The sequence below is a fragment of the Drosophila tropicalis genome, unplaced genomic scaffold, assembly GCF_018151085.1.
Source record: "Drosophila tropicalis isolate 14030-0801.00 unplaced genomic scaffold, ASM1815108v1 contig_593, whole genome shotgun sequence".
Classification (NCBI taxonomy): domain Eukaryota; kingdom Metazoa; phylum Arthropoda; class Insecta; order Diptera; family Drosophilidae; genus Drosophila; species Drosophila tropicalis.
Window position 1 is genome coordinate 16,360,709 of NW_027173070.1, and position 20,727 is coordinate 16,381,435.

At 35.6% G+C, this 20,727-nt stretch overlaps 3 protein-coding genes across 7 annotated transcripts; 2 read left to right on the forward strand and 1 right to left on the reverse strand.

Annotated features, from left to right (window-relative positions):
• The first annotated feature begins 711 nt into the window (after positions 1 to 711).
• Positions 712 to 13,893, forward strand: LOC137576328 (proton-coupled amino acid transporter-like protein CG1139). Of its 5 annotated transcripts, none has more exons than XM_068289369.1 (5): positions 712 to 836; positions 11,167 to 11,288; positions 11,352 to 11,586; positions 12,302 to 12,423; positions 12,495 to 13,893. In XM_068289369.1, exons 2-5 carry the CDS (start codon positions 11,167 to 11,169, stop codon positions 13,453 to 13,455), a joined length of 1,440 nt encoding a protein of 479 aa, XP_068145470.1. In that variant the 5' UTR covers positions 712 to 836; the 3' UTR covers positions 13,456 to 13,893. The 5 variants fall into 5 exon arrangements, with proteins under 5 accessions (XP_068145470.1, XP_068145468.1, XP_068145467.1 ...); XM_068289367.1 differs by lacking the exon at positions 712 to 836 and adding an exon at positions 2,141 to 2,598; XM_068289366.1 differs by lacking the exon at positions 712 to 836 and adding an exon at positions 7,684 to 7,760.
• Positions 13,894 to 14,661: 768 nt separating this feature from the next.
• Positions 14,662 to 18,614, reverse strand: Iswi (Imitation SWI). The gene is made up of 6 exons (XM_068290273.1): positions 18,454 to 18,614; positions 18,107 to 18,324; positions 17,787 to 18,041; positions 15,610 to 17,725; positions 15,378 to 15,538; positions 14,662 to 15,310 (listed from the first exon to the last, which is right to left on the reverse strand). The coding sequence occupies exons 1-6, from the start codon at positions 18,499 to 18,501 to the stop codon at positions 15,028 to 15,030; spliced, it is 3,081 nt and encodes a 1,026-aa protein (XP_068146374.1). The 5' UTR covers positions 18,502 to 18,614; the 3' UTR covers positions 14,662 to 15,027.
• A 436-nt stretch (positions 18,615 to 19,050) lies between these two features.
• CSN4 (COP9 signalosome subunit 4) lies at positions 19,051 to 20,674 on the forward strand. The gene is made up of 2 exons (XM_068291668.1): positions 19,051 to 19,814; positions 19,877 to 20,674. The coding sequence occupies exons 1-2, from the start codon at positions 19,254 to 19,256 to the stop codon at positions 20,525 to 20,527; spliced, it is 1,212 nt and encodes a 403-aa protein (XP_068147769.1). The 5' UTR covers positions 19,051 to 19,253; the 3' UTR covers positions 20,528 to 20,674.
• The last annotated feature ends 53 nt before the right edge of the window (positions 20,675 to 20,727 follow it).

Consider the following 20,727-nt stretch of genomic DNA (forward strand, 5'->3'; position numbering starts at 1 on the left):
TAAAATTTTTGTTAATTTACCTCAATTTTATCCCAATAGAGTTCCATTTATATTGTCATTTACTTTCAATAAGTAAGTACTATCAAAATTATTACGTATACGCAATATTTAATAAATTTTCTTCTAATATTTAAACAAACTTTTTTAACCAAGCATAACTAAGCAATTTCCCACAACGAATAAAAAAACAGATATATGAAATAGTAATTGTTAATTTGTAATTTATTTCTGAATGTTCTAATTTGTTAGTGTCTACTGTATTATTATAAATGAAATAAAAATATTTCAAACTCGTAGATAAACATTTCAAAATGCGCATCACGTGAAAATTGCATTTCATTTAATAGCTTTGCCCGTTAACGAAAAAAAAAAAAATTAAATAAAAATTTTCCACTGCCCCACTGAGAGGTAACCCACCAGCAGCAGCAGCAGCAGCAATCAGCAAACAAAACTAAAACGTTTTTCATATATTATGGTTAGACAACAAGAAACCAGTAACCAGCAAGAGTCGCTGCAACATTTGAAACAAGTCAATCAGAAAACTCCATGATCTGACTTAAAGAGACGCCTCAAGGCAAATGCAACAACAACACCCAACAATAGCCAACTGAGCAGACTCACTAAGTAATTGCCATGGTGTATCCACTTACAGATACTAAGAGGGGTGGGAAGGAGAGGAGGAAACCCAACCCAACCCAACCCAACCGAAGTCACCATAAAGCGATTGCAAAAATGTCGCACAAATTCTTAAAAATTACACAAAATTGTTCAATGCACTTCAATTTTGTGTTGCCAGTTGTTTGGATGTAACCAAAATTGGACCTGGAGACCAGCAAGTAAGTAAGATTATCAACTATGTCTCGGCTAGCAATATGGCCAGACATTGGGTCTACAAAAGTATATCAAAATATACATGGAGGCATGTATGTATAAGTGGTTTAACCGAAACACTTTTCTCTGGATTGCAAAATTAATTGACTTTAAAAGAGAATAAAGCTAGAAAAGGGATGCATGCTAATCTTCACCTGGATCAAATTGGCAGCACCTTATGCCAACAGTTAGTAAGTGCTTCAAACAATTAAAGTTGAAGTATTTTAAAGTCCAAATCATAATCAATAGCAGGATGTTGGGTAAACTTAATTTATACTAAACCAACAATCAACTTACTTTGTGCCTTATAGAAATGTTGGTATATTCAACGGAAAGTTTTTTGTTTAAGTAATGCGGACTACAGCTCATAGAACTTACTAAACTAACCTACTAAATGCTAATGACCCAATTGATTAATAGAATTTTACTAAAAGAAATGTGTTTGGCAAAAAACGATTTTCTTTTGATAAAGATTGTGTTCTTAATGTTGATAAGGGAAGTTCACATTCATCTCCAGGACTATGATTAAATACTAAAGGAATACTAGAAATCGATAATATCTCAAACTTCTTGTTAGGCTCTAAGGTAACAGATGATTCTACAGATTTCTATTTCAAAATCTTTGAAAACCGATTGATATTTGCCATTAAGCGCTAATATTTTATAATGAGCATGGTGATGCTGATTAAAAATTGAAAAAATGTGTGCAATTTAAAGCTAAATAAAGTGTTATCATTAGAAAATAAAAGAAAGAGTTATCAGCTCAATACTGTGCTTTAGTTTAGCGAAATCTCGAACCGAGTTTATCTTTAAAGACCATATACGATACGATATCGTATACAGTTGCAGTTGATCTTCCTCAGACAATGGCATCCCACCCGGCGTATGAGCAATGGCCAAAAACTGAATTTCACCTACACCCAGACTCTCACGCACACACACACACAAGCAGTGAGTAGGCCGACTTCGCCCCACCTGCGTCATTGTAGCATTTATTGTCATTGCCCATTGCTGCGCTAATTGCCACCCCCCCTCTCGGCTGACGGCATGTTCCGCGTCTCCTTTCATCCTCAAACACTGTCCCGGCTATATCTCTCGCTCTTTCTCTCTTTTTCTCCAGGTAAGTGTTTGTATGCTTTATAACGAGCAACAAGGTTGCTGATGTTGTTGTTGCTGGCATCGACGCTACCTGTGCCGCCGGCAGCAGCAACAGCAACAGCACCAAATTCAAGCACAAACATTGGCTTAATATCAGTCACTAAGCGATCGCCAGACAGTTAACAACAAAATCGCCAGCCAAAACAGGGCTGGAACTAATCCGTAATAGAGAGAAAGAGACGGAACATGCGGGTCTCCTCGCCTTTTCTATTAGTAATCCTTAATCTGGCCTTATCATAAGTGTGTGACGTCGGTGCCACCTGAAAACTCTCTCTGTGTGTGTGTGTGTGCTAATCGAACTTAAAAAATTCAGAAATATTTCTTTTAAAATGGTGCTAATAATTAAATAAGAAAAACAAAACTGAAACTAAACCTAGGCACATCCACCTTAATCTCTGGCGACAATTAACGCCTTGGTGTCAAAAGTAAACAAAAGGAATTTATGTGTCAATGTCAAAGACAAACAAGTTAAAGATTATTTAAACAAATATTTTAAATACATATACAAAATATACATTAAGGAGACATTAATTAAGTCAACATTTAAACCAACAAACAAAACAAACAAAGGTAAGCACTAATTCAATAAATTGTATTTATGTTGTAAATTAAGGAAATCACTTGAAAAGGAAATTTTAATTTACCTTTCTGATTCTAATAAAACGAATTACAAGGAAAGTTTTTTAAGTGTTAATAAAAACATTTTTAATTTGATTTTGTCAGTGTCTGAGTTGAAAACAGGAAACGACAAACTATAAAATTAGGGAATATCCTTTTATAGATTTCAAAATAAATGAACTGGAATTTTTTAACATTTTACAAGTTTAAAAATTAGGAAATTAGTTATTTTAATACTTAAACCAACCTTCAATAATAGTGTAGTTAATACATTAACTTAGCCAAACTCAAATAAATGTTGGAATTTGTAAAAACAGGATGCTAAAGGATCTCTTAAGAGTCTTTGGATCTTTTTGAATGTATGTCGAAGCTAAATGACTTATATTTTGACTATTTGACTAATATTTAAATATGTCTAAATTAAACGATTTAAATTTAACTAATATTTGTTAACCTTTGAAATAAACCAATCAATATTTTGATCTTAATGTTTAATGAAACAAAATTACATACTTAAAAACAAGAAGTTTTAATTCAATGCTGCAAAATTTTACAAATTGTTCTGAATTTTCTTGAAATTCTTTAAAAAAAATTTCCAGGACACTTTCAAAATATATTTTTGTGAAAATAAATCCATTTTTGAATACATTGTCCATATGAAATATATTAAAAGATTATTCTAGCATTTTTTTTTTTTGTCTGAGAAGAGAAGAGACTTATCATTGATGAGTTTATAGAACTAGGGCTTATAATTAAATTCAATTAAACTTTTCCTTTCCTTTCTTTCTTGCTTTCCTTATTTTCGTTCTTTCTTACTTTTTTTTACTTTAATATAATGATTTGTTCCCTAATTTATTTATTTAATTTATTATTCTCGACTGAAGTTCAGCTCCTTCAGTATAGTTACATACATATGTATGTATGTATATCCGAGACATGAGTCTATAATATTTGTCTAGAATATTTGCACTTAATATCAAATTAAAAGTATATGGAAATTTATGAAATTTTTCAACTAATATTTTTAATTTTACTTGATCTCAATGTCACGTTTTAAAAGACTATGTTAAACATTATAAACATAAACGTAAAACTTTGCTGGGACTTTTAATATTCAACTCAACATCAACTCATATTCATTAAGTTAAATATGAGAGTTAATTTAATTAGAGTTAAATGAAGTAGCCAAATCAATTTATCAGCTTAATTTTACCTTTATTATTCTTCGCCTTTTTTGTTTCTAGGCAGTTAAATATTGTTTCAGTTTACTTTTTACTCTCTGTAATCTAGAAAACAAAACCACATTGACATTTTATTGCCAAAATGAATGTTCCCTTAGTGTAATGGCATAGAGATACCTTTTCATTCCTCCTCATCTCCTCTACCTCATCTTGTTCCCCCTTTTCCAATATATTGTCAAAGTCATCGCCCTTTAATAAACTCCACTGCAAGATTTCCTAAAATGTTTCTCTATTTGTTGATAAGGTCTACACGAAGTCTAGAATTAGATATAATAAAAATATTATTGACTTAGTTTTATCTCGCCAGCTACTTTAGACTTAAACAAATTGTTGTGGCAACACCAACAGCAACAACAGCAACAACATTAACAACAATTTGTGTATGGTGCAATAAACTTTCAGTTAATTTACCCTTTGTTATTTCATAATAGGCCAGATTCTGTCATTGTGTCATTATTACTCGTACCTTTCGTTTTTTTTTTTTTTGTATTGATAAAGTCAAGTGAATTGATATATTCATGTGAATAGTTGATATTGAAACGAAAGTTCATCGTATGAAAATGTGTTGGCTGGCATATCGAAAGTGAGGTTGATAAGGCCACCAACTTGATCCCCCTTACCTCCAATGTGAGATTGATGAATTGCCGAATTGATTGACTGCCAGTCGATAGCCGGATCGTTTTTTGATCGTCTCAATAACACGTGAGGCAAACGGGGAGCAAAAAAAAAAAAACAAAATCAAAAGTTAAAAAACTTAAAAACCAGTTGATTTTACTTAATTTGGCTTTAATGCAATGCATTGACCCAAAAAGACTCTCTGCCTCTGTCTTCCCTCTCTGTCTCTGTCGCTGTGGTGGATCTTAATTGAAATTCACTTAACAATTAACGGTACTTGGATTGGGGCGTAACTGGCAAAAAAAAAGGAAGACAAAGGAGAAATTGGAATGCATAGTTATGATTACGAATTGAAGGTCCATATAATTTGGTTTCATTTCGTTTTTTCGCCTTTTGTGCTCGGACAGGTCCGTGATTTATGTAATGGTTAAAAAGATCTTGACATTATTTTTCATATCCTACGTGAAATGGGGAAATCGTGTCGGTTTTGCCTCTTTATACCATGCACCCATAGGTTAAGGTGGTATATTAAAGTCAACAAAATGTCTGTCATAGGCTTAAGGAAGCTTCTCCGACCAGATAATGTATGTATATAGGCTTGAACAGGATCAATAGCTGAGTCAACCTAGCCTTGTTTGTCCGTCTGTCTGAACACCTAGATCTTGGATACTATAAGAGATAGAGCCATGATAGATAGAGGTATGTAGACTTGTCTAGCATGTAAATATATAAAGTTATTTTCCGCCCTCGATAATTGAATGAAACTGATTTTTTTAAAAACTATAATAGAATAGTCAATAAATGCCACTATGTGGTTGAGATAGCTGATTCAACTGAGTTCCCTTAACTTTAAATGGGAATAAAGGACAATTAATTATTTAACATTAGACAGACATGGGCCTAAACAAAGATCAAGTGGGTAATAGAGGTCTAAAATGTTGACAAGTCACAATCATGTTGGTTTTTACGTTACATTAAAATTTGTGCCCAATGGTAAAACTTTATAAGTCCACAGTGGGTAAAGAATAGATTTATAAAAGTAGTTAATTGTTACAAGATTAACCTATTTTAATATAATGAAATATTTGTATACCATAGACGGATCCAGGTGGGGAGTCCTTAGGGTCTGGACACCGCGGAACTGTCAATATTATCAATAATTTATGACTTTCTTCAATCTCTTTATACCCCAAACTAGTCAGTCTTCAAAGTGCAATAAAGAATAAATAAACCTAGATCAAAATAGCCGAATGTAAGGCATGTAAAGAAAATACTTTTGGGCATTACTGTAATATGTGAAATAACATTATACAAAGGACGAAGGGTTCAATTAATTTGATTACAATGCTTCTTCCATGAACTTCAACGCAGTTAACATTTCAAGAGTGGAATCAAATTCAAATTTGTATTAAATGGAATTAAAATTAACATTTTAAACTTTTGTTTTTGAAGACGATATAGTTTGGATATTGTAATTATACAAATCTTTAGTCAACCTGCTAATCTTTTGGTACTGCCTTTAAAAAAATTTCCTTTTTTAAGATTGCCCTCAAGCTAGACTGAGCGAATGGTTTGACTTGTATTTGAAACCTGACAAACTATTTCAAAGTTATTGTACAAAAAGTTATCTTACTATTAAGAATAAGATTGAATGAAGATAATTTATAAAATCATAGTGGTCGAAGCCCAATATAGAAGCCCTGGATTAGTTCTAGAAGCAGTCAGGTTCTAGTATTCAGACCTTTCCGGTCAAGAAACTGCTGTAAGATTCTTTGTGATTAAAAACTATAAACACTTTAGTATAGGGCTAATTAGATTACAAATTTTAAAACGTTATCCTAGCAACTTTAACTTTTACAGCAACTTTAGTTTTATTTCAAATCTTAAACACAAATATCACCCAACACAATGACTAATTTAGTTCCGTTTCTGTCATTAGAAAAAATTTTCCACATAATACAATTCAATATATATACTAAATATATAATGCGTATGTATGTATGTACTATTTCGGTACCCTGACACGATAAAGAAGATTCCTATGGCAAAAAATCGATTGTCTGATTAGCATGATCATAAATTATGGGCCGTAAAAACACCGCCAAAAAAAAAAAAAAAGACAAAAAAACATCATCTATGACGCAAAATTGTTTTAATTAAGTTAATATACCTCATTGATTAGGAGCGAAAGCGAATCTAATATGGCTAAAATGAGAACTCCATGCAAGTGGTAATCGCTATCGGTTAGAGATAATGTGACAGCAAATCAAGAAACCATAACCGATATGATTCACATTATACTAGCACCTGATGTCATATAAATCCAAAAGGCAGAAACAATAACAAGTAACTAGCACTGAGTAACCCAACACAAATATGACTATAAAGATTTATTACCGATTAACACCCATGAATACTTGTATTAGGCAATAAATTAAGAATTTAAATTATTTGCTTTTTGTCGTTTTTAGTTTTCCTAATTGCACATACCCTTGATTAGGTAGTCCAATCTAGTTTTGATGACCCTTTAGAAAAGTGAATGAAAAACGAAATGAATTGTAATCGATGTCTGTGAAATCGTGTCAATGCCATTAGTTTTGAAAGTAAGCTATATATAAGTGAGTATCTCTATAACTCTGACTCTGTACTTTAGTATGAAGAAGCACTCAATATTTGAAATAATCTTATCTGCCTTTATACAGACTAAATTCTTATAAACGAAAGCTGAATTTCCATAGAAATTCTTAGGTGCTAATGAATGTATGTACAAATATTATAATAATTGTGGGTAATTATCACATTAATACTTCATATTTAAATGATGTTATTCGAAAGTTCGAATATAAATCAGTGGGCGGGGGATCTGTGGGGATTTGGACATCTTCCGCTGGTTGCTTGGTTAGCTGGCTCTTGGCCTGTTTGGTTATCATTTTCTTGCTGGTTCGCCTTATCAGAGAAACTGGCGTCTATAATTGATTTTAAAGGTAGCTTTAAGTATTTTATTATTATTGGCTTTATTTGTTGGTACCAACTAATAAAAAAAAAAAAAAAATTGGTCGTGTTTATTAATTACTGTTACCGTTTACCTGTCTTGCTCTAAGTCGTTATCACCTTTGGACACATTGTGACACTTTTCGGCGCCTTGGCCCGAGGACGCCTAACTCCGTTCCGTTTTTTAATTCATTCAGTTGCTTTTGGCCCAAAGACGCGTGCGGTTCATTTTTCAACGTTTCGGTTATAATAAGAAAAAGTTGAAAAGTAAGTTCTGATCGTTATGCAAAAAGGATGTAAGGAATATAAAGGATAATTGGAACGATTTATAAACATTTTCGTAAAGTGAAATCAATAAATAATAACTTAAAAGAAATCAAAAAAAAGATTCTCAACCTATTTCTTTGAAGAGAAATTATAATAGAATCTAAAACATAAATTTAACTATAAGCCCTTTAATTAAAAATAATTACCGATAGCAAAAGAAGCAAGTACTAGGACATAAGAACAGAACAAAGATACATTTTTAATTGAATAATAAAATAGAATGATTAAATAAATCGTTCAATTGATAGATTATAAAAATAAACACATCAACTTTTGGTTTATTAACAGAAATACTAAAAATTATCTCTACAAAAAAGCAAAGGTAAATAAAATAAATGAGTTTTTTTTTTTTTTGGGCAAATGAGTGAGATTCGTCCATATATTCTGAGTGTCATTTGTCAGATTTTTCCTTTCTAAATGCTTCGACTCAGGTAGTCGGATATAAATATATTGTATTTTGAAATTATTATTCATATAATCAATCATATATACATATATTGAAAGTTACACGATGTCTTTTCTTAAGGGATATTCTCAATTGCTTTTAGTTTGAACAGAATGGAAAATGACAAATAGTAAGTTCCCATTATAAATTATATACGTCTGATTATTTACGCACGTATATTATATATATAAATACATGCAAGTTAGAATTTAAGATAAGAACCATCTTTCAGTAACTAAGAAACCACAAAATCTATAGATATGAAAGAAAAAAACCAAGCTCTGATTTTCTCATTTTGCATTTTCTATGCATATTATATCTTTAGGATTTCTTGATCATCACAAATAACTTAGTAACTGATTATAAAAAGCGAAGCAAGTTCCTCTTAAGTTTTATTTTTTGTCACCGCAGTTTAAATTGCAGCTCCGAGGAAACAGTCGTCAAGATAAAAAGTGTGTATAAAAGTGGAATTATTAATTGTTTCATTTCATTTCATTGCTGAATGATTTTGATCTTAAGAACTCTTTTCTTCTTTAAATGAAAGTGACTCCTTTTGAAAATATTTAAGTGGCTATCCTAATAATGGGTTTAAAAATGAGATAAATATCCATGGGTCGTTTCTAGAAATCTTTAAAAGTTTCTGTCTTTACCCACCTTAATGAATATTTAATCTAAACTTACCAAGTTCTTTGTCAAAACTTTCAATATTTATTGTTCTTTTCTTCAACGAATTCTGAATTTGCATAAATCTTTAAATTATTAATTAAATTTGAGACTCCTTCCAGTAATACATTTTGGATTTTAATCGAATCTAAGCTAATTATTTGATTCTTAAAGCGATCCATGTAAAGGTTTTTTATTTCAAATTCTAACTAGTTTCATTAAACCTTCAAAAACCTTTCTAAAGTTATTTTTTAAGTCTAGGAATATTATATAAATGTTGTTTGTTTCTGAAATTCCATATTTTTTATAGGTACTTACTAAATGGCTTTATCATCAAAAAGTCACATGGAAATTTCTGATGTCTATATGACCATAGAGTTCAGATAGTTTATTTCAAGATCATGAGCCTTAATCTGGTATTTGAATTTATAATCCAATATATAAATTACAACAAAAAGATTAGTAGCTACGTCCCTCAAACATATAGATTACTAATCTATATCATATACTTGGAACATTTTAACATTTTTATAAACCGATAATATTATGCAGCCGTAAATAATCACATTTATTTAGTTCAATAGCACCGGGAATAGCCCAAAATGGTGAATCCACTTAAAGATTATCAAAATTTGACTTTATTCTGGTTTCCATTTAAAAACAACTACCTGATGGACGCAGATTTGCTATTTTTCTTTTGCTTTATAATGTGCCATAAACAAATTTTATGAATATGGTCGATGTGGTCAATGATTGTGGTCTATTATTTTTCTTCTAGACGTTAAGTGGTGATAACGATCGACTCTTGGGTATCTGTAATCTCTCGGCATGTTGCTTGTATTACATGTACTAAACAGAATAAGAAGATAAGATATGATTGGCATGCGCCTGGCCGACACTTAAGTGGATTAGCCATGGCAACAAATCAAAAGGAAAACAAAACCAAAGACCGTGCCCACAGCACAAAGTATATTGATTATGATCTTAAAGTTACTTTGTGGATCGTGTGCAATCGATACATCAAAACCACATTGGTTCTTAAGCCAATATTTTCATAACTTTCTGAGCCCTTTGCCAAGTGGGCTATAATTATTTTGCAAAAAAAAAGTTGTGTTACTTTTACCGGTCTATTGACCTGATCCCTGTTTTAAATCTTTCGAATTGGTTTCCGGAAATTTAGCCCATAAAACCAAACAAAAGTTCAATTTTGTAAAGCAATATATAACATAGTTGAAATACAGAATGTTATGTGATAATATTTTGAATATTTCTTAAAGTTGAAAAAAGGACTATTAGTTGGGAGTAAATTAATTTGAAATCAGAGGGCATTGCCAACTTTTAAATTATAATAAATAAACCCTTTTTCTAAAGATATCAACCGATATTTATTCATACAAAAATATTCATATATTAGGCAAAGAGCTTTGATAACTTTGTATACCTTGGCAAATTCTTGATTAGATCGATCGGTATGAAATGATGGAACGATCTCGTGATATATACATGCGTATACGTATTTTCCATATAGTAAACATATATTTTTGTTTACATTTCATGATATTTAATAATAAGTATTTGACTATGATAAAATTTTCATATTTCTTACAAAAAACCAAAAGGTAACTATTTTATATGTATTTCTTTAAGTACATAAATGTTTATAATGCTTATTTGTAATTATTCTTATTGAGAATTTTTCAAAATTTAACTTTTAAACTTTATAATGGAGCTCTAGCAGCCACGGTATTATAGGGAATACATTAACGGATCTGGACATCTTCCAAAATAGAAATATTTTAAAAATTGTTGAGTTTTTTTGGCTGTTTTAACCCATAACCTTCATTTACTGGGCAGAAAATCTTGTTTCTTTGATCGTTCAATCCCCGAGAACATTTTCTATACCCGTCCATGATCTCAGACCTCAGCCCCTCAATCTTTCTATGCTAAATTATATTAATTAGACATGAAAAATCTATTTTCTATACCTACTTATTTAAGTGTTTGTGTGTAAAGAAAGTTCTTTTAAGAAATCTTATAAATCTCAAGTACACGAAGATATAAGTTATTGAGTGTAAATTTAAAAATTTTTTAAGAAATTGGGAACAAAACTTTTACTTTTTGAAAAATTGTGTAAAAATCAAGGAATGTATTTATAATTACTGGAATATTTGTTTAGCCATTCTACTTATGGTTTCATTAATTTGTAACTGAAACTCCGTTATTTTTGTATTTTTGTAGATGACGGATAATGCAGGATTTAAGCCTGACGAGGAAACATACTCGTCAGCAGCAGCGCCAACACAAGAGAATCCACCGCCTTATACAAGTTCAATGAACTTACAAAATGATTTCAGTTCCAAGTAAGTTATATCTGGGTGATTTATAATCAATTTGTGTAATAACCATCAATTGCCTTTTTTTAGGGCAAATTTGACAGAGAAGAAGGAACTTGCTTTGAGTGAAGATCCTTATAATCCCTTCGATCATCGGGATCCAAAAGGTGCCAGTGCTGGCGGTGCATTGGCTCATTTGCTGAAGGGTTCTCTGGGCACTGGAATTCTGGCTATGCCCATGGCCTTTCACAATGCCGGTCTTGTATTTGGCATGTGTATGACGCTTATCGTTGGTTTCCTCTGCACCCACTGCGTTCACATTTTGGTAAGTGTGCGAAATCCAATGGAGGCGAAAAATCCCCATCTTTTAGCACCTGATCCATCAGATTATTAACTTAAGTAATTAGCAGTTAGTGCCAGGTGAGCTTTCGTCGCTGACGTAGAGCATATTTCGGGCAATTCAACCTCCATGTCTGGGTCTTTTGTCAATATTGGCAAAACAAAGAGACCTTGATAAGAGGTCCACTAATCTCTTGTAACTAAGTAACCAACAACTAACTCGTGACCAGTCAGTCAAGTCAACTATCGAAATAACATACTACTACTACTACTACGCGACAGTCTGAAGGTTTTATTATTATTATTTATTGCTTATCAATCAACTTCATCAAGTGTCTAAAGATTTCCCAGAAAATGCAAGTAATTTGCCAGACATCCATACGTAATAATCCATAAAACATAGCTCTCCAAGTAAATCAAAATGTGATTCCAAGAATGCCAAAATCACCACCAAACAATTATACATATATAGCAGCCACTTCAAAACAGAAACAGATTTATAATGGCCAAATTGCAAATTGGCCAAGTCATTGTGAACTTTGAGATTGCCAAATATATATGTAGAAGTCGATTGCTCGATAAGAAGTCTTTAATCGTGGGATGCTTTTGAGGGGAATTACTATAGACGACTATAAAAAATCTAGACTATATGGAAGGATATACCAATAATTTCACTAATTTCTCTTTATTTTCCCACTCAGGTCAGAACATCGCACAACATTTGCCGTGATGCCAAAGTGCCAGCTTTGGGATTCGCTGAGACGGCGGAGAAAGTCTTTGAATATGGACCAAAGGGAGTTAGAAGATATTCCAATTTTGCAAAGTATGATCTGAAAAGAGAGATCTTCTTTGATTTCTGGAAAATTAACTGATAAATTCATTTAACTTTTGCAGGCAATTTGTGGACATTGCTCTGATGGCTACTTACTATGCTGCATCCTGTGTGTATGTTGTGTTCATTGCCGAGTCCTTCCATGATGTGATCAACTATGATTGCGGCATCACCTGGGATATACGCATCTATATTGCATTCGCCATTATTCCATGCCTTTTCATTGGACAGATTCGGAATCTTAAGTGGCTGGTGCCCTTCTCTTTGATGGCCAACATATTCATTGTTGTCACATTTGCGATTACCTTGTATTATATGTTCGATGAAACGCTTGTGTACTCCAATAAGCCGCTCATAGCGAAGGCTTCAAGTATCCCATTGTTCTTTGCCACCGTCATCTTTGCCATGGAGGGCATTGGAGCTGTTATGCCAGTGGAGAACTCAATGAGGAAGCCTCAACAGTTTCTGGGATGCCCTGGAGTTTTGAATATTTCCATGTTCACGGTGGTTGCCCTCTATGCCATCATTGGCTTCTTCGGTTATGTGCGATTCGGCGATGCAGTTCGCGGTAGTGTCACCCTAAATCTGCCATATGGCAGCTGGTTGGGCGATACCGCAAAACTGTTGATGGCTGTGGCCATTCTCTTCACCTTTGGCCTGCAGTTCTATATTCCCAGCGATATCCTGTGGCGTAAAATCAAGCACAATTTCAGCCCCGAGAAGCACAACATCACACAGATTCTTTTGCGCACTGGCATCATTTTAATAATAGGCGCCGTTGCCGAAGCCATTCCCGACTTGGAACCGTTCATCAGTTTGGTGGGAGCTGTGTTCTTCTCCTTGCTGGGCATCTTTGTGCCCAGTGTTGTGGAGACTGTCTACTTGTGGCCCAATTTGGGATGGTGCAAATGGAAGCTGATTAAGAATATTTTGCTTGCCATATTCGCCATTTTGGCTTTAATTGCCGGAGCTGTTGCCAGTATCGGTGAGATCATTGACATGTACAGCAGCGATAGCGATTAGGGAGACAATCCCTTGGGAGTTTAAATCGCCAACAATATAACTAGTATTAACTGAGAAGCAGGTACACTCCAAGAGTGAGAGCAAACATTAATAAGCGTTGAGTGCACGAGTTCAACAAGTAAACAAACAAACAAAAAACTACTACAAGTCCAGAATTGATCCCAACAAGCAGACCATGTTGAACATGGACTCAATGCCATTCCATTCCATAAACCACACACAACCGAAGTGCGTTGACTGCATGAACAAGATGATATTAATTTCTAAGATTTTTTTACATTATGTATACGCATATATACCTCTCTTCATAAGGTATTGATGGTATACCTAAATGACTAGAAAAACTGCAATTCATAGAATTTATAAATGTTGTATTCATAGGATTATTATTCTTTGTATGTGCCGACAAAAAGACAAATACATTAAAAGAAAACATAACTCTTGAATTTAAATTTTTGCATTTGGAACTACCAGTAATATGCTTAATCCAGTTAGATTTTGATATTGCAGTTGGCTTTTTGGTCCTTAATTCATAATCAAATACAGGAATACAATTGCTTAAGGTTCCTAATAATGTCAGAAACCCCTTAAGAATATAAAAAGTTAGGGATTGGGGTCATAGCTTATCAAAAATATTTAGCTAAAAGGTATGCCAGGTCAAATTACAGACATATTTATATCCTTTACAAGAATACTCTTCATTTTTCATCTTTGTAGTTATCAGCTTTATTATAATAATTAGTAGAAACACAGTCATCATCATTAAAGTCCTGTACGCTGATGTTTTTTGCCTGTTGTATGATCGTGGAAACCAATTTGCAGAATATATAACATCATCAATTATCAAATGCGTGTATAATCCAAATCGACAAATTCATCCCATTTGGTGCACACAATCAAGTCATGTGTGGACTGAACTGCACTATGCGGATCACTATGGATTTGTACGGTCTTCTTGACGTTCTCAGGTGATTCGGTTACACTTACATTAAGACGAAAACTACATCCATACACTAGCCTGGGATTCGAATCCGGTTCAAAGTTACCCACGCCCAAGTTACCCACGGGTCCTCGTTGTTCAGTTGCCCGAATGACTGGGCACTTGGAAAACTCCTCTACCGAGGACTGCATATGTTGAGTTAAAATCCTTAGCGCGGGTAACTTTGACGCGTCTTCTTCGATTCAAAAGACTTTTCTTTGTCTCTATTTGTTCTGTAACATTTATCGGCATATATATTTTACTTAAAAACTGATATACAATTAAGTGGAATTGAATATGAATGAAAGTTAATAATATATAATATATGTTAAATCGTATGAGAGGGAAGGGATTGGGTGCTGTGGTATTATTGGTAGGTATGAATTCGAAGGAGCAACTGCCTCTGTTTTTTCGTTTTGTTTTTTGACGGTTTACGTATGTATGTGAATCATGCAAAAGAATCTTTAAGTAATTAGAGCTTTGTAGGGTATATCTTAAATCGTATGTGTGGTATTCTATTGCTAATGCTGCTGTATGCGTTGGTTTTAAGGGAGCTAAATCTCATGTGAATATCATATATATAGTCATTGTGTTTACTTCTTCTTCTTCTTAGCACTGGAACTAGTGGCCACCACTTCACTTTTACGTTTCTGATTGGCCTTGGGTTGAGGTGGTGGAGCCGGTGTGCTAGATGTACTACCACTACTCGCCGGAGTGCCACCCTTTGGTGCCTTTTTCTTTTTCTCGGCGCGTTCCTTTTCCTCTAGCTCAAGATTCTCACGTTCGATTAGGGTAATCAAAGTGTTGCAACGACGCTGGATCTCCAAAGCTGTGCGGGATTTAATAAACCAATCGAAACGGAACTGTGGCGAGGCTCTGCAAATGAAAAAAGAATTTGGCATGAGATGAAATGTCGATGAATTTGTCTGAAATTTATATTTACCTTATAGCTGCTCGTAATTCTTCGTAGACATTCTCCTTGTCAAAACCCAACTTATGCAGCATGCAAACAAGGAAACGATCGTCAATTTCTGTATAATTTTTGCCCTTATTGTTGCCATATTGCAAACGAAGTTGATGGAATGGAGCACGATAGCGAGACATCTGTGGGAACGGAAAAGAATTCAAAGTTAGCACAAATGAAACAAAATCAACGACGAAGTATTTCGCTTCACCTTCTGGTCCAAGGCTTTCTTAATGGACAAACGCCGTTGAATCTTGGCTTCGCCTCGCTCTATTTGTCCCATTATGCGCTCAATGTCCTGCAATTCGGTGCATCGCTCCCAGAATACAGCATTATATTCGATAACCTCTTCAGGTGTTTTGCCCTCCACATCCTTGGCTATATTTTCAATATCATCACGGCCATATTTCTCGTTGGCTTTGATAAATTGATTGAAATCCCGTTTCGTCCATGTGGTGAAACCCTGTGATAGCAGAACCTCCTTCTCTTGAAATTCATCCTCACTAAGGGGTTCAGCCTCATCAATTTTACGTTGCTCCTCGCGCTGCACTTTGCTGGCCTCAGAACCGAGTTCCGTGTTCTTGGGCACTTTGTAGCCCACTGTCTTGCGGAAATAGTAAATCTCCTGGTCAAGCAACTCAAACAAGCGGGGTGGGAAGAATTGAAAGTCCTGGACAATCGGTTGTTTGGGTGGGCGTGGCGCCTTTGGTGCCTTTGGTTCGGATACTCGGAGAGCTTCACGGAAATAGGCATCGACAGCGTAGTTGGCTTTGCGTTCACGCTTTGGTGGCTCGATCCAATTTCCCAAAGCATTAAGTTTTTGCTTCTCACGCCAATCTTCTCCCTCAAACTGATAGACCGATGATGAACCAGCCTCGCCATTGGTGTCCATGGTAAAAGTTCTAAGGGAACTCTCACCCAAGCTATCCAAAACGGCCTTTTGTTCAGCTGTTTTACTTTCTCCTCGCTCCAAGATGACATCGATGTCTTCATCTGTGATGTCGGTTTCCTTGGAACTAAATACTTGATTGGCGCCAAAACGAATAATATTCAACATTTCGTCCTTATTTAGCTGATTCGAACGATTATCGACCAATCGTCCGCCTTGGATAACCATTTTATCCAAACGCAACTTAACCTCAGCACGCTCCACAATCTTCTCCTCCACCGTGCTCTCAGTGATTAGACGAAAGACGCGCACTTGTTTCTTCTGACCAATACGATGTGCACGATCCATGGCTTGCAAATCCATTTGAGGATTCCAATCGGAATCATAGATAATAACCACATCAGCTGTGGCCAAATTAATACCCAAGCCACCGGCTCTTGTGGACAACATGAATATGAATTTTGTGCTATTTTCCATATTGTACTCCTGGATCTGCCGATTACGATCCTCATGGGGCGTCTGACCATCCAGGCGGCAATAGTTGTAATTCCGCCAATGACAATAATCCTCCAGAATGTCCAACATTCGAGTCATTTGTGAGAAAATCAGCACACGAGATTGCTGCTCCTGCAACTTAGGCAAAAGTTTATCCAATATAGCCATTTTTCCCGAATTATAGACCAAATGGGTATCCGTGGTATATGGAGGACCTGGTTCAGCTCCATCAAACAGATATGGATGATTGGTGCACTTCCTCAGCTGCATGAGAATGTTTTGCAATCTCATTTTCTCCACCTTGCCGGCACCATTCACAATGTCGATATCCTTGAGCAATACCTTTGTATACCAATCACGTTGCATTTTCGAGAGTCCAACAAATATTTTCATTTCTTTCTTCGGCTTCAAGCGTTTCTCCACCTCAGCCTTTAGACGACGCAACAAGAAAGGCTTCAGGACTGCATGAAGACGGGTTATCAAAGCATCATCGCCTAGACAAGTGTTCGTATTGAACCATTCATCAAAATCTTCGGAGGAGTTAAAGACATCGGGGAGTAAGAAATTCAATAGAGCCCACAACTCATGGAGATTGTTCTGCAATGGTGTTCCAGTGATAAGCAAACGATTCGCTGTTTTAAATTCGCGCAAAATCTCGGATAACTTGGATTTCTCGTTTTTAATGCGATGAGCCTCATCGATGACCAGATAACGCCAATTAAACTTCTTGAAAACGGATTTCTCCCTTATGCACATCTCATAGGAGGTGACACAAACATCCCATTCTCCAGGCAACAGGACATCACGTATGAATGTGTTACGCGTATCTTGGTCGCCAATCAGGCAGACAGCACGCAGTGAAGGACACCATTTCTTAAACTCATTCACCCAATTCTGCAGGGTGGATTTCGGCACAATTACTATATGTGGGCCAGCTTGGTTTCTGCAAAAAAAGGCAACCAATAAATAAAAGAAATCACAGAGAATTCCCCCTTTTTACTCACTTGAAATGCTTTAAATAACCCAACAAAGATATCGTTTGCAAGGTCTTACCCAGACCCATTTCATCAGCTAAGATGCCATTAATGCCGTTCTCATACAAGGATATCATCCAGTTGAGACCACGCACCTGGTAATCCCTCATCTCACCCGACTTTATGTACGAGGGTGACGCATCGAAACGGAATATTTCCTTGGTAGCCGAATCTTCGGCCAGGAGTTCCTCATCCTCCTCCTGTTCGGTCTTTCGATGGCGATGACTAAATTGTTCCAAAAGAAAAAAAAATTTAGTCATGAAGAGTCTTTAATCTTGTAGTTTACTTACTCTGCCACATCCTTCTCTTTGTCTTTGTCCTTGATCTTCTTGGGCCGGCCTTTGGGCTTTGTGGGACTCTTTGTGCTATTTGTCATAAAATGGGTAAAGATTTCTGTTTGCTTGAGCAAGAAATCAAAGCGTCTGCTACGATCCGCCTCAATTTTGTTATCAAATTCCGCTTCTTTTTCACCTGAGGAACTGGTGGCCGCATCAGAAGTTGTCTCATTCTGCAAAATTTTGTATCATGGAAAATTTTTACTCTCATCCCAAACTTTTTTTTTTTTTTTTTTTTTTGCATTTTGCAAGCCGCGTCACTCGCCGCAAGAAAAAATTGGTATGCATGTTATATTACTCACCGAATTCTCTTCGTTGGCCTCCATGGCGGCGGTCTCAGGCTTGGACATGTTTTTATATCTTCTTACAGTTTTATTTTATGTTTAATTCAGGTTTTCTCGCAATTTAAATATAATTTTACAAGAAGCGTGTTGTTAGTTTTCTCACATCTGTATGTGTGAGCGTGAGCGGGAAAAGAACGGTATGAACTAGTTCGCCGGTGAATACAATGAACTATTGCGAATGCAAAAACAAATAGCGCGTTTCCACTGCTTTCAATGAATATCCTGAAATTGCTTAAAAATTAAAACGTTTTCATGTAGTTTCAATACAGTTTACCTTAAAGATTAAAAAAAATTTTAAGTATCCGATTTCATATATTTTCTATTGCATTTTCCATAATTTAATTGAAGGACTCTTCAGGCAATATGTGGCTTTGTGAAAACAGAATAAAAATATTTATTATAATATAAGCTAAAAACTTTAAAACAAGCAACGGTAAATTAATTAAATTAACTAGATTAACCTTTATTTGTAACTTAAACATTTGTTTATATACTTTGCAATTAAAAACAGAATGAGTTAATCGATTACCCGGAAAAACGTCTGGTGGCGTTGTGCAGCACTGTTTTATACCACGACATAATTATTAAGTTCATTTATTGAAATTCTAATAAAAAGTTTATACACCTCTTTAAATCTATTGCACTTCATGCATAAATAATATATTTCCGTGAATCCTGTACTGTAAACAAGACGGCAGTAAATCTCTGCGGTACTCAAAGGTACCCAGGTGACCAAAAATCAAACAAAAAGAAGAACAATGGTCATTTCGACGGCTATTTTGCGTACCCAGCTGATAGGCCTGAACAGCTTCACCGGCACACACAAAGACCAAGCGGACAAGTACCGTCAACTGTTAAAGTCGGTGCTTTCCAATACAGGGCAGGAACTTATTGATACGCTGCGCCTCTTTGTGGAGGCTATCGTAAATGAGCATGTTAGTCTGGTAATCTCGCGGCAGATCCTCAACGATGTGGGCATGGAGCTGAGCAAACTACCCGACGATATGTCCAAACAGTTGTCGCATTTCACACTGGAGAAGGTGCATCCTCGAGTGATTTCATTTGAGGAACAGGTGGCTGGCATTCGTTTCCATTTGGCAAACATCTACGAACGGAATCAACAGTGGCGCGACGCAGCAACCGTTCTAGTTGGCATACCCCTGGAGACGGGACAGAAACAGTACTCCGTGGAATGTAAGCTGGGGACATATTTGAAAATAGCGCGACTCTATTTGGAAGATAATGATTCGGTCCAGGCAGAGCTGTTTATTAATCGTGCATCATTGCTGCAAGCCGAAACGAACTCCGAGGAGCTGCAGGTGGATGCAAGGCCTAACTTGCATATGACAAAAACGTTTTTAACCTTCATTTGTTCTTCCAGGTGCTTTACAAAGTTTGCTACGCCCGCGTCCTAGACTATCGGCGAAAATTCATTGAAGCCGCGCAGCGGTACAATGAACTCTCCTACCGAAAAATTGTCGACCAAGGCGAACGCATGACCGCTTTAAAGAAGGCTTTGATCTGCACGGTTCTGGCTTCGGCCGGACAGCAACGATCCCGCATGCTGGCCACTTTGTTTAAGGACGAGCGGTGCCAACATTTGCCTGCGTATGGAATTCTTGAAAAAATGTACTTGGAGCGCATTATTCGTCGCTCCGAGCTACAAGAGTTTGAAGCTCTGCTGCAAGACCATCAGAAAGCTGCCACTCCCGATGGTTCATCCATTCTGGATCGCGCTGTATTCGAGCATAATCTGTTGTCGGCTAGCAAGTTGTACAACAACATAACGTTTGAGGAGTTGGGTGCCCTGCTGGATATACCCGCTGTAAAGGCCGAAAAAATTGCCTCCCAAATGATTACAGAAGGGCGTATGAACGGACACATTGATCAAATATCGGGAATTGTACACTTTGAGAATCGGGAACTCTTGCCTCAATGGGATCGTCAAATACAATCGCTGTGCTATCAAGTGAATTCCATTATTGAAAAAATAGGTGTGGCCGAGCCCGATTGGCTTGATAATCTTAACTAAAATCGTGTCCCGTCATCGTCATTATCCCACATTGTCAACATACTCCTCCTCCTCCTCCCCCACACTCATCAAAACAAAGCAAACAAAACAATTTTATGGATTTCATTTTGATTTTAAGAAAAAATAAATGAAATTATGTACATTTAAGTGTTTTGGTGTTTTTAAGACTTCAAAAGCAAACAAAATTAGTAATAATTTCA

Excerpts from the sequence above, each read along its gene's own strand:
- LOC137576328 (XM_068289369.1), top strand. The coding sequence starts at position 11,167 with ATGACGGATAATGCAGGATTTAAGCCTGACGAGGAAACATACTCGTCA. Across the intron at positions 11,289-11,351 it reads CAAAATGATTTCAGTTCCAA|GGCAAATTTGACAGAGAAGA; the intron begins GTAAGTTATATC and ends GCCTTTTTTTAG. Across the intron at positions 11,587-12,301 it reads CCCACTGCGTTCACATTTTG|GTCAGAACATCGCACAACAT; the intron begins GTAAGTGTGCGA and ends TTTCCCACTCAG.
- Iswi (XM_068290273.1), bottom strand. The coding sequence starts at position 18,501 with ATGTCCAAGCCTGAGACCGCCGCCATGGAGGCCAACGAAGAGAATTCG. Across the intron at positions 18,325-18,453 it reads AGGCCAACGAAGAGAATTCG|AATGAGACAACTTCTGATGC; the intron begins GTGAGTAATATA and ends AAAATTTTGCAG. Across the intron at positions 18,042-18,106 it reads AAAGAGAAGGATGTGGCAGA|TCATCGCCATCGAAAGACCG; the intron begins GTAAGTAAACTA and ends GGAACAATTTAG.
- CSN4 (XM_068291668.1), top strand. The coding sequence starts at position 19,254 with ATGGTCATTTCGACGGCTATTTTGCGTACCCAGCTGATAGGCCTGAAC. Across the intron at positions 19,815-19,876 it reads CGAACTCCGAGGAGCTGCAG|GTGCTTTACAAAGTTTGCTA; the intron begins GTGGATGCAAGG and ends TTGTTCTTCCAG.